Below are 13049 nucleotides of genomic sequence, written 5' to 3'. Positions count from 1 at the left end.
TCCTCCTGAGACACAGTGCACCAACTGCTCCTAGAACGGTCTTGGGCCTCTCCCATACCCCAGCAACAGGAGTTTTGTTGGTATGAGGGGTTGGAGTGTAGGTGGTGGTGTAACCTGTTGCAGGGCTCAGCTGGCTGGCGTGCTGCCTCCACCTCTGGTCACCATATTTCCCAGCTAATGGGAGCTGCAGAACCTGGGCTTGCAGTGGAATCGAGGTACCGCATGGAACTGAAAGCTGTGGTTGCAGCAACCCAGGAGCTGGGCAAGGAGGCCACCACAGACCTGCAGTGCCCCCAGGACCACCCCCCTCCCCCATCCACCCATGTTTTGGTCAGGACAGCTTACAGTCCATTGAATTTTTGTTTACTCTTCATGACCTGTCCATAATTTACTAAAAATATACCTATGACTTAAAATTTAACCTTACTTACAAGACTGTGACCTGAAGACGTTTGTGACATGGACTGCAGATATTCAGCTCTTCCATTTTATGGAATCTCCATACTAGTTGAAAGAAAATTTTGGGGTTTGATTTGTTTGCACATTCCTTCAAGTAGTGCTAGTGGGAAGGTTTTTTGCCTCTCCTTTTCAGTCAAATGACAGATGAGTCATCTTTTGGAAATGCTTCCATTTCTCCAAGATTCATCATATGAGACAATTTAATAGTCAAAATGATGTGGAGTGATACAGATGTAGATATAGAACAAACTCTTCCAGACTGCCTCCCATTAACCAAGACATCAGAGTTCTGAATCCTTTCTACCATCTGAAGCTTACCTTTAACTTGATTCTTCCCCATTTGGCTCAGAGAAGAATGTGTCAAATTTATCTTTCTGTTGACATTGATAATTTTGATTGGAAAATAAACTAGTTAAGATCTCTTCTGGCGTTATTTTATTGATAGTCAAATATATCAATTTTGATGTCTGTGGCCTGAAGTTTTGTAATGCGAGAATGAATTAACTGGAGAGAAGTAATTTTGTTCAGATTATCTTTTTAACTCCATGTAATTTTTTTTCATATTTTACAGGCAGTAAATACAGTAGCGCAGAAAGTTGTTGTTATCCCAGAAGAAGAAAAGAGACCTTTCACACGCTACTTCATCGATACTATGAAGCCTAAAGATAAAGTCATCATATTTGTGGGGAAGAAACTTACGTATGTAATTGTTTAACCAATATTACATGGTCTAGTCTGCTACCAGTTTATTTAGAAATCGGGTATTCTCAGATCATAATCACTAAGACACTTAACTATTTTAATTACAGTGTAGTGTTAGTAATGACTTTCTGTATATCTCCAGCACTATCCATGACGTTACACACATTCTCTAGTCCCCTAGAACTACTAATATGCATGGGATTGTGTCTCCACTATGTTAAACTTAAAATAGGGTTCAAGATTTTCTATACTAAAACATTAAAATTAAAGACAAGTGAGGTGTTTTGAAATAATTGAAATGAAACGCTTTGATCTGAATATTTATTGGCCTATCAGTTTATGAATACTTGAAATTGACTTTTTGTCCAGTTTTGGATGGGAAATGTTTTTGAAAACTATTGTGAGAAGAAAACAGTTTCCAACTTGATTATCTTCCCCAGTACTGTCAAAGAGGGAGTAGAAGGGTCATATTTGTGATTCTGCCTCAATACCGATTTCAAAATCTGGTCTGCAGTATGGTTTAGCTGTTCCACTTGATGCATGTTATTGAACACTGGCAATCAAGTCCTGTATTGGCACCAGTTACATCCACATTGATGACATTGCAACAAAATGGGAGATGAGCCCCTCAGTGACACTTACCCTTGCGATACTGCTGCCTTAGACACCACCACCTTTTGATACATACAACCTTGGAACCATTTACATCTTCTGGGGATTTGGCTAATTACACCTAACCCGGGAGCTCCTCTTCTGAAAATGAGACCGATAACATCAGCAAGACCTGTGTCAGTAGTGGAACCAAGGGTACCAAGAAGAAAAGTGGGTTAAATTAACCTCTGTAGTCTCTGGTACCCATATTTCATGGAATATCATCCTGGCCTAACTTTTTCAAAAATCATCCTCTCTTCTCAAAGTTTATTCTTCTATTTCTTCCTTTTCAGGAACTATTAGGAGCCCTTGTCTCTGAGTTGACTCAGTCTGAGTGGGAGTCATAGAAAGGGACCTCAGGACACTCTTCCACTGATTGTAAGACAAGTTTGTCCAGGTCCAAATTCCTGGATCCTTGTACCTTGGCCTTAAGTACTATATCTGTTGGCTTGAGCTTAATTTCCAGGACCTGATAAAGATCCCACCCTCATCTAGGAATAAATATCCCATTCTGGCTAGTCCTCCAAAAGTGATGTAGGCCCCTCAGCAGAGTGAAGCACGCAAACTGGAGCAGAACATCCAGAGTGGTGGTTGTGATTATCCTCTACATTGGAGGAGCCCCCTGTAATGCTCTATTTCTCATTTTGTGTATAAGTGAGATATTGCATGGAAAGCATACAATTTCAGGTATCAGGAGGAAAGGTTATGATCTGCTGAAAATAATTTGGCTGTCTAAATATGTATATCTTTAATACATATGAAGTCATGAGATTGTGTTATAATATGGTCACTAAAATGTGCTTTAAGTTGAGGAATCATCCAGACATTAGATCCCAAAAGAAAACAGTGAACACAGTGACCAACTCCCAGGCAGGCGACAACCACCAAGAGCCATTATCCAGCAAGAGCACTACTATCCAATGGCTTACCTGCTTGACACCACACCAGAGAAATTTCTCAACCTTGCCTGGGGACTTTGCAAACCCTAGAAGACATGCCTTAATTTGCATTCTCCAAGCACATGAGTTTGAGCACATAAGAGATCACGGGGCACCATGCTTGGCCTTTCTACTCCCCCCTCCCTTGCTGCAAACAACAAGGACACTAAGGCTGCATCTACACTAGCAGGACCTTTCAAAATCATTTTCGACGGGAGGGCCTGTTTTAAAAGATTACACAGAGCATCAACATAACAAAATGTGTTCTTTTGAAAGAGAATGTGTGTAAACGCCCCACAGGCCACCCTTTCGAAGAGAGGGTCCTTTATGGAGACACCCCTGCCAGCACAACCGGACTCTGTGGTCTCTGACTCTGGATGTGTTTAAAGATGCAGTCACCTAGGAGCCCCTGCACCCCACCCAGATGTCTAAAAGCTCCCAGGACTCCAGCCAGGGGCCAAAGAAGGCCTCCTCCTGGAGCAAAGCCAAGGTAAGGGACCTGCTTGGACTTTAGGAAGCAGTCCTCCTCCATACCACTGGCTGGCACTGAGAAGCAGCAGCATTTGTCCATGTCTCCACCAGCCTGACTTCCCAGGGCCACCCACCCCCGCACCCCAGACCAGGTACACTCAAAGGTGAAGGAGCTGTGACAGGCCTACTGCAGGGCCCAGGATGCTGCCAGCTGCTCAGGAGTAGTGCCAACCAGCTCTCCCCACTTCGACAAGCTGGACTGCCACCTTGGGGCAAAGGAAGCAGCCACCCCAACTGTAGTCCTGAATGCTGCCAAGCTGGAGCACGAAACTGAAACTGAGGTGAAAGACTTGGCAGCACCCGTGGGCCACAGTATCTACCGGGAGACAGATCAGGAGAGCGAGGCCACCAGCAATTGAGGGCTCCATTGACAGGGCCATCGCCATCCACCCAGGCCCCCTCCAACGGGGCCTCCCCCAAGCTCCTGGAGGGACCCTCAGGTAGGTCCCAGGCAGTTTGGATGCCTCAGCATGTGGGGAGGGGGCACCTGCATCAGCCACACTGGCAGCAGGCTGCTCACATGGTTGCCACCCCCAGTCTGGACCCACCAGATGGCTGTGCTCCCTGGGCCCCAGAGGGAGTCTTGCACAGCACTCAGCACCTACCCCCATGGATAGCACCACTGGCCCCATGCACAGACCCCCAGTTTATAGGATCTCCCAGGGCCTCTGGACCAGAGGATGGGGAGGGCAGAAGGGTTCACGGGTGGTGGGGGGCACAGGATTGATGGGTTGTTTCTCTGTCCCCTTTGTTGCCACAGCTCAGCCATCTGGGGGCTGGCGAGCCCTGCAGCAGCTGGTGAGGATGACAGGGCACCCACACCTCCCCCACCCTCACAGGGCTGCAGCAGGGCTGAGCAGTGGTACTGTCTAGAGGAGGAGGCCACTGCCACCTACATGGCCGCCCTGTGGGACCCAAATAGCATCCTGCGGGAGTGGCTGTCAGTGGAATGGGAGGGCCTGGGGCTGGGTGGCAGGAGCCCTTGACACCCTCACCCAGGTTGTGACCGCTTGTCTGTCGTAGCCTCCTGCTCCAATGCCAGCCACGCCCACAGCTCCCCTGCAGCCCTGACCTCGCTGCCCTGATCCAAGCTGCTTGTGGCTGTGGGGGCAGCACAAAGCTAGCTCCCCTCATCTCCCACCCCCCCTGCCAAGCCAGTAATCTCCGTACCCCTGCCCTGCCCTTACCTTCCTGTAGCTGTAGCCCTGTCCTAGCCCCAGTGGGGACTCTAGAGTCAGGGGCTCCTGTGTCTGTCAAGGTTCCCAATCCTCCATCCCTGTGGAGGATTAAGGCCCCCCGCCCCAGGACCTCCCTTCAAGTTTGGTGCCCCACCCAACAGGGTATGCAGAGTTCCCCCACTTCTGTCCACTTGCCTTTGTTACTACCCCTTGTTGAGTTTCTGATATGAAAACAATTCCAACAGTTACAAAGAACTTATTTACAACCACTTCTGTGGGGGAGGGCGAGGGGTGTGCACCTGGGGTCCCATTGATCCTCCCCACAGGCAAAGGGCTCCCTAACCCTCACCCTGTCCCGGTACGCCTAGCAGCATGGAGCAGGGGCCAGCTGCTTGTAGCTGGGCCCAGGCTTGGCAGCCCACCCCTGCATGAATATCTCGTACCTGCTCTCCACAACATTGTGGAGAGTACAGCAGGCCCCCACCACTGCCAGCATGTTAAGGAGGTTGGCCTCTAGCTGTGTGAGTAGGCACCAAAAGCGTCCCTTCAGGTGCCCAAATGTCTGCTCTACTATGTTTGGTTCAGGTAGTCATTAAGAACATCCTGGCTGGGGTCAGTGTGTCTGATATAGGGCCGCATCAGCCACGGGTGCAGGGGGTGCACAGCGCTGGCCATTATGCCAACGGGTCATGGTGGTGTCCCCAACCAGGAGGTCCTCTGGGAGCATGTGTGTCGCCTCCTGCAGGTGAGCCAGGAGTTGCCGAATACCCGGTCATCCTGGGCTCACCCAGACCGGGCCACACAAATATCCATAAACTGCCCCTTAACATCCACGAGGGCCTGAAGCACCACAGAGTGGCGCCCTTGCAGTGGACAAATGCATCCATGCTGTGATCTGGGGCTTGGATGGTGATGTGCGTCCCATCCGAAGCCCTGCAGCAGTTGGGGGAAACGTAGCTCCTCAGACCCCACGAGGGTGACGTTGAGGTCACCAGCCTGGAAGACCCAGCAAAGGAGGACACTTTGTGGGCCTGACAACCTGCATGGAGTGGAGGGAGGATGCACCCATGAGTGCCTAGCAGTGTGCTCCATGGCCACCTCTGCAGGGTCTCCCTCTTCCCTGTCCCCACGGGCCCCCTGTGCCCAGGGGCGCCTTTCTGCTTCCTTTTGGTGGGTTTGTGATCCAAGCATGGCTTATCTCCAGGAGGCCCTGATGGTAGCCTTGCCCACCGTGAGCTGGTGGCTGGCTGAGTGGTTGCTGTCAAGGTTGGCCAGTTTCCTCAGGGCAATGGCTACCTTCCTCTGTAGAGGGAGTGCAGGCCACATCTGGATGTCATAGTGCTGGAGGGCTGGGGCAAGCCAGTGAAGTAGCTCCAGAAACATCGACTTGGTCATGCAGATGTTCTGGAGCCTGTGAGGGTTGTCCCAGTCCCCCAGCACCAGCTGGTCTCTCCACTCGCTGCTGGTGGGATAACCCCACAGGCACTGGCTCACCCAAGGAATGGCATGTGGAAGTTACTACATGGGGATGGTTCACAGGAAGGCATCTATGCAGGTGGCCCCCCGGAGCAGCCTCGAGGAGCTCCCCAGTGGGGACCTTCTGGGGGGATCCATGTGGCTCTGGAGTGAGCGTCTGGTCCCTGCATGGGGTTTGTTGTGCTGTGTGTGGCAAAGCAGCCTTCAGCTTGTGCTGGATGGGGGTGCTTGGGAGGAACCCTTTAAAGGAGCTGCAGGCTGCAGCCCTCAGAACAGCTTGTCTGCCATGCATCCCCATCTGTGGTGTTTCCTGGCCCTTTCTTTTGAAAGAGCACCCTGGACATGTGGACGCTTCCTTTCGAAAGAGCAGCTCTCATCTTTCATCCACTTTTTGTGTGTAAATGCATGATTTTGAAAAGCAGTCTTTTGAATGGTGTCTTTTGAAAGCTTGCCTTTCGAGTTTGCACTGTAGTGTAGACATAGCCTGAGAAGAAGACTGAAGAGTCCACAGAGGAGATTGGCTAGGGCTTAAAGGACAAGCATATGAAAAACTACAGTATCTAGTGGAGTGGTTTTACAAAGACTAGCATATATCCACATTCCATTGATGAAGCTGAGAACCAAGTAATAAATTAGTATATCCCTGAGGTGTCTTAGTAGATGTGGGAGAGGGCATTTATTTGACTGGTGCCTTATTCTGAGGGCTTGAGAGTGGCTGAGGAAGCATTCATTCAATCTAGCAGCTGCACCTGGGGTTCCATATGCAGTGTTATGGAATGATAAGACTTGGAGGGGCTTGCTGTTTATAACTACCAAAACATAGCGAGAAACAGCCCAGATTGGTGAGCTAAAGGAGGTACAGCGGTCCCACAATCCCAAGCAGCATCTCAGGGATCTTGTCAGAGTGATGATCATCAAGAGGAATATTTGGTTTCTCATACATCTGTGGTAATTTGCCAGATGAATTTGTATTGTCTGGTTATGATGACTTTGAGGTCTTTGTAGATCTCTTGAAATTAAAGGCAGACACCTTTTAGTGCTCCCTGTAGCAGTTCAAGAAAAAGTTATGAGCATTTTGACATATAAAGATCAACGGAATGTTTGATGTGAGAGGGGCAACCTTGTTGATAGTGCTCTCTCTGGTACTGATGAAGCCATTGGCACAAAATAAGTCCTCAACAACATCGGAACCATTGGCACAGACCAGATCGTCAGCACAGAAATCTTCAGCACTGACCAAGTCACATCCACCCTTCTCTCAGGAGATCCCTCCCTTCCTCCATTCCCTTCTCCAGTAAGGAGGAGTGAGGGTTTCATTGTTTCTAAGACTACTGAACAGATTGCACCAGCTTTGTCCTGTATGTGCAGATCTCTTGGTCCTCAGTCCTGGCAAGGACTAACGTGGATGCAGCCATATGTGCCACTCCTACCAATTTGGCTAAATTGATACCCTTTGATGTACAGGGCACAATTCAGGAACCTTCCCAGAGAGCAATGCCAGAGACTTACAGCAGTCTCTTGCTCTCAGGAAACTGAACCACTACCAGTAGCAACAGAAGCAAAAGGAGGTGGTTCTTCGAGTGGTCCCCGGGGGTGCTCCACAGTAGGTGTCAGGCTCACCCCGGCGCCGCAGCTCAGAAATTCTTCAGCAGTCTCCGTCGGGTCGCGCATGTGCCGATGCGTGTCGGCTCTTCGCGCACTTACAGTCACGTGCGCGATCCGGTCCCCACCAGTTCCTTTTCAACTGCCAACGGCTGCAGACGGAATCCTCTCCGGCTCCAACGCCCAAGACAGATAAATCCTATTTTTTCTCGTGTTAATAGTTATATTATTATATAGTTAGCAGTTATATAGTTGTTATAGTTTAGTTTACCTTGTTACAGTTCGTTGTAAAAGTAAAGACTGTCTTAAGGACTGCAGCGGCCACCTCCGGGCGGGCCCGCTAGTTTTTGTCAAGCCTCCAAAGGCCAACGGTTGCTATTGTTTAACAAATAGACTGTTAAGTGTGCTGTTAGCACCTAAGGACTCGCAGAGTTAAGCTTTAACAATGTCATCCCCCGGCTTTAAGAAGTGTGAATCTTGCTGGGAGGCCATGCCTGCTTCGGATGGCCATAGCAGATGTATCCGGTGCCTCGGGGAGACACACATTCCCCAGAAGTGCTCCCGTTGTTCAAAGTTGACGAATCGGGCTAGGAAAGATAGGGAAATGAGGTTGAAAATGCTGCTATTTGACAAAGCACTTCAACCTGCCTCATCAGAGACGCCACATACGGAGGGTTCTTCAGGATCGCACAAGAGGAAGGCTGCCTCTTTGACCTCCTCTGTGCAGAAGAAAAGAAGCGCTTCTCCTGCTCGATCCCTGCCCATTACCTCTGGGAGCGGGACGAGTGAAACGAAAGGCCCGTGCATGCTGGCTTCCTCTATTGGTAAAGCCGTGGCGTGTGTACCCGCCCAAGGGCCTACAGCTACTAAGGAGACAGCACCGAGAGCCGTGCAGGCACTGGACAGACCGGCACTGGGAGCAGCAGAAACTAGCATGGCACCTGCTACAGTACCGAGCCCACCGGCACCGATAAGACCAACTGAAAGAGCAAAAGCTAAAACAAAGACCAGGCACCTCAGCCCCTCCCCTGAGGTAATTGCGCTGCCTTTATCACCACGATCACCACCGGAGATTTGACGGGCAGCAACACCTTCAGCCTGCCACAGACGTCCATCTCCTTTTCTTCAGAGTCCATTTCATGGAGCTGCACGCTTCTCTCCATCATCCAGCAGAGACCCCTATGAGTATCCTCACAGAGGCTCTCCCCACATATTGGTGTCATCTCGACGGTCACGGCATTCCCTGCATCACCCTTACATCTTTGGGTTTGGGTCTAGGTCCAGGTCCCCATCACCGGGCCCCTGTCCCTGTTGCTATGACCGCCATCATTATACAGGGCGTCAGCATAGGAGGTCGGCATCTCACCATGGATCTCCGTCAACTCCTCCTCAATGCCACAGTGCACAGTTTTCACCTGGGGGAACACCGCAAGTCTCCCAATCAGAGGCTGGATCGAGAGACTTTGAACCCCACCTCGAAGCTTCAAAAGGACAATCATATCAATACAGCCAGGATCCAGAGGAATTGGAGGAGAGATACCACAGTGATGCCTCCTCATCCTTGCCAGACGAGGCGGTGGTCCCTGGAGACATTTCTCCCCCAGATGACCTGAAACAATTCCAGGAGCTGTTCAAAACGGGTTGCTCAATCCCAGGATATTCAAATGGCGGAAGTGCAGGAGAAGCACCACAAGCTCCTTAAAAATCTCAGGCCCCCGTCCTCTTCTAAAATAGCTATGCCATTGGACAATGCAATCATGGAGGCAGCCACTAACATATGGCAAACTTCGGCCTCCGCTCCTCCTACCAACAAAAGGGTGGACAAAAAGTACTTCGTCCCTGCTAAAGGTATGGAATTTCTGTTGTCATCCACAGCCAAATTCACTAGTGGCTGAATCTTCTCAACATAGGTCCAAATAGTCCCCGTATAAATCTGGGGGACTGGACAAGGATATAAAGAAGCTGGATCTCCTGGGTAGAAAAGCCTGCTCTTCATCTACCGTGTTGCTCCGCATGGCTAACTATGCTGCCGATTTGTCGAACCACAATTTCGACAACTACTCCAAACTTACCGCCCTCATGGACTTCCTCCCAGAGGATAAAAGGCCGATCCTTAAGGCAATTGTACAAGAAGGCTATGCAGCTTCTCGAACGGGCGTCCAGATTGCATTGGATGTGTCAGACACAGCGGCTCGCGCCGCAGCCACTGCGGTTGTAATGCGGAGGGAGTCATGGCTTCACACCTCCGGCATTCCCAAGGAGGTACAAGTCAAAATCGCGGACCTTCCCTCTGACAAAATAAAATTGTTTGCCGAATCAACCAACTCAGTCCTACACTCGAGCAAAGACTCCAGAGCAACACTTTGGACTTTGGGAATATATACCCCACCATTCAGAAGGAAGAAGTTTTTATCCTCAACGACGCCGTTATGGTTACCATCAGCAACGTACCCAATTTCAATGGGGGTATGATCAGGGATGCCATCAACAACCACATTACAAGGGCCCTAGACGTCGACCTCAACAGGGCAACGCCGCCCGAGGGCAAAGTACAAGACAGCAGGTTTGACAGGTATGTTGAGGGTCGCGAAGCCAAGACCTTATCTCAGTGCCAGTCTCAGTACATGTTCCATCATCGCCTCAAGCCGTTCTACCCACAATGGAAAAGCATCACTTCGGACAAGTGGGTATTGGAGATTGTAAACACGGGATACACGATCCCCTTCCAGTCATTACCTCCACCAAATCCTCCCACCGCACCCCTTCTCAGAGACCCCTCTCACCTACCGGAATTAAGGTGGGAGGTGGACCACCTCCTATTCATAGGGGCAGTGGAGAGAGTACCGGAGCAATTTCAAGGCAAAGGTTTCTACTCCAGGTACTTCATGACAGAGAAGAAGACAGGAGGGTGGAGGCCCATTTTGGATCTGTGGACACTCAACCAGTATCTACGCAAACAGCGCTTCAAGATGACTACGATGGCTTCAATAATCATGGCACTAGATGACGGAGATTGGTTTGCAGCCCTCGACTTACAGGATGCGTATTTTCATATCGCAATTCATCCAGCACACAGGCGCTTCCTCCGGTTTATTGTTGGCACAGATCATTTGCAGTACAGAGTCCTTCCATTCGGCCTCTCTTCACCAAGACCTTAGCGGTGGTGTCAGCATACCTACACAGACAGGGCATTTTCATCTTCCCGTACCTGGACAATTGCCTACTAAAGGGAACTTCCCAGGCAGAGGTATTACGGATGATACACATCACCACAAACACATTTACGTCACTGGGCCTCATCATCAACTTCTCAAAGTCAAAGACCGAACCCACGCAAAATATAGAGTTTATAGGGGCTCGGATAGACTCAGTCATGTCAAGGGTATATTTACCCGATGCCTGTTTTCGCGCCATCGAGTCTCTCGTACAAATAATAACGTACAGTCCCACTGTCTCAGTTCTGACGTGCTTACAACTACTGGGGCATATGGCGACCACCACGTTTGTGGTGCAGAACGCCAGGCTGCACATGCGAGGATTGCAGCATTGGTTGGCAACCATATACAAACCATCAATCCATACCGTTCACAAAAGGGTGTCACAACAAAGGCACGAAGGTCACTAACTTGGTGGGTAAACCCCAAGAATCTACTAACGGGTGCCCTTCCGCCAACCACAAATTACTGTGCTCATTACAACAGATGCCTCCCATACGGGATGGGGGGCACACATGGACAACAAAACCACTCAAGGGTTATGGTCCCCCGCAGAGAAGACACTGTACATAAACATATTAGAGCTCAGAGCAGTGTTCAGTGCATGCAGGCATTTTCAGAATTATCTGCACGGAAAAATAGTCGGCTTGAATACTGACCACCACCATGTTTTATATAAACCGGCAGGGGGGAGCCAGGTCTCGTACACTTTGTGCGGAGGTGGTCCAACTGTGGAACTGGTGCATTGCCAACCATATAACCGTAAAGGCTTCATACTTACCGGGTGTCCACAACGTCAAGGCGGACCAGCTCAGCAGACACTTTGCGCCCACACACGAGTGGCAGATCCGTTCAGACCTACTTCACCAAGTGTTCCGCAGATAGGGTTTTCCCCAAATCGACTTGTTCGCCACCCGAGACAACAAGAAACGTCCCCAATACTGCTCCAGAGCGGGCATGGGACGGGTCTTTGGGGGACGCCTTCATGATCCCATGGAAGGGCCCTCTACTTTATGCGTTCCCTCCCACGACACTTATACACAAGGTCTTGGAGAAGGCCAAAAGAGGGAGAGCACGCGTGATACTCATAGTCCCAACCTGGGACCGGCAACAGTGGTTCCCATTGCTTCTATGCATGGCACAGCATCGGCCGTTTCCCCTACCAACAGTACCGGACAGTCTCTCTCAGGCTCGGGGGTCAATACTGCACCCGCACCCGAAGAGACTTCGGCTACAAGCATGGTTAATCCATGGCTCAGCTCCTTAGAGACTACATGCTCAGAGGGAGTACAACAAGTCCTTGAATGTAGTCGGAGGACTTCTACCAGAAAGACTTATCAACACAAATGGTTGGATTTTTCCGATTGGTGCTCCTCCAGGCAGCTAACACCCCAGGACGCCACCATACCTACGATTCTGGACTATCTGCTACAACTCAAACAGAAGGGACTTTCTCTATCCTCTATAAAGGTTCATCTGGCAGCTATATCAGCGTTTCGACATGAAGAGGATGGATCAACCATATTTGCCCATCCTGTTGTCTCATGTTTCCTAAAGGGGTTGGTAAATCTGTACTCCCCTCGGAAACCAATACCGCCGTCATGGAGTTTAGACTTAGTTTTACACACCCTCTCGGGACCGCCCTCTGAACCATTGGCTACGGTCCCCCTTCGACTACTTACCATTAAAACGACTTTCCTCCTGGCAATCACATCAGCTCGCAGAATGAGCGAGCTCGCGGCCATAATGTCCACACCACCCTGCACGATATTCTCAAAAGAAGCGGTGGTCTTACGTCTGCACCCAGCCTTCGTCCCGAAGGTCTCTTCAGATTTTCATATTAATGAACCAATAGCGTTGCCCTCGTTCTATCCTAAGCCTCACAACTCGAACGAAGAGGCACGGTTACACTTACTTGACGTAAGAAGGGCACTGGCCTTCTACATTGATAGAACTAAACCTTTCCAGAAAACAGGCAGACTCTTGGTGTCCATTGCATCCAGGTCAAAAGGGGAAGTGCTATCCTCACAGAGGATTTCAAATCACATTGTGTCATGCCTAAGACTGTGTTACGAGCTTCACAAGACTCCTCTGCCAGTTCCGCCAAGGGTCCACTCTACTAGGGCGATGGTGGCGTCAATGGCCTTCTTCAAAGGAATCGCGCTGAGAGATGTCTGCAGAGCGGCGACGTGGTCTTCCTATGACACCTTCGCCAAGCACTACGTCATGCACAGGATGCTTGATGAGGATACACACACGTCGACAGCAGTCCTTTCACGGGCAAGCTGTGCGTAAAT

The 13049-nt window shown here is 50.0% G+C and overlaps 1 protein-coding gene across 1 annotated transcript in view; it reads left to right on the top strand.

The window, feature by feature from the left end:
• The window catches only part of DDX43 (DEAD-box helicase 43), a 79189-nt gene that overhangs the window by 43270 nt on the left and 22870 nt on the right, over positions 1–13049 (top strand). Inside the window, exon 12 of the mRNA XM_074988874.1 lies at positions 1031–1158. Within this exon, the coding sequence (XP_074844975.1) occupies positions 1031–1158 (128 nt within the window). The remainder of the gene's footprint in view (positions 1–1030; positions 1159–13049) is intronic.

The sequence above is a fragment of the Carettochelys insculpta genome, chromosome 3 (assembly GCF_033958435.1).
Source record: "Carettochelys insculpta isolate YL-2023 chromosome 3, ASM3395843v1, whole genome shotgun sequence".
NCBI classification, from domain to species: Eukaryota; Metazoa; Chordata; order Testudines; family Carettochelyidae; genus Carettochelys; species Carettochelys insculpta.
The sequence above is the reverse complement of the archived record's forward strand: the minus strand, read 5'-3'. Positions and strand labels throughout refer to the sequence as shown.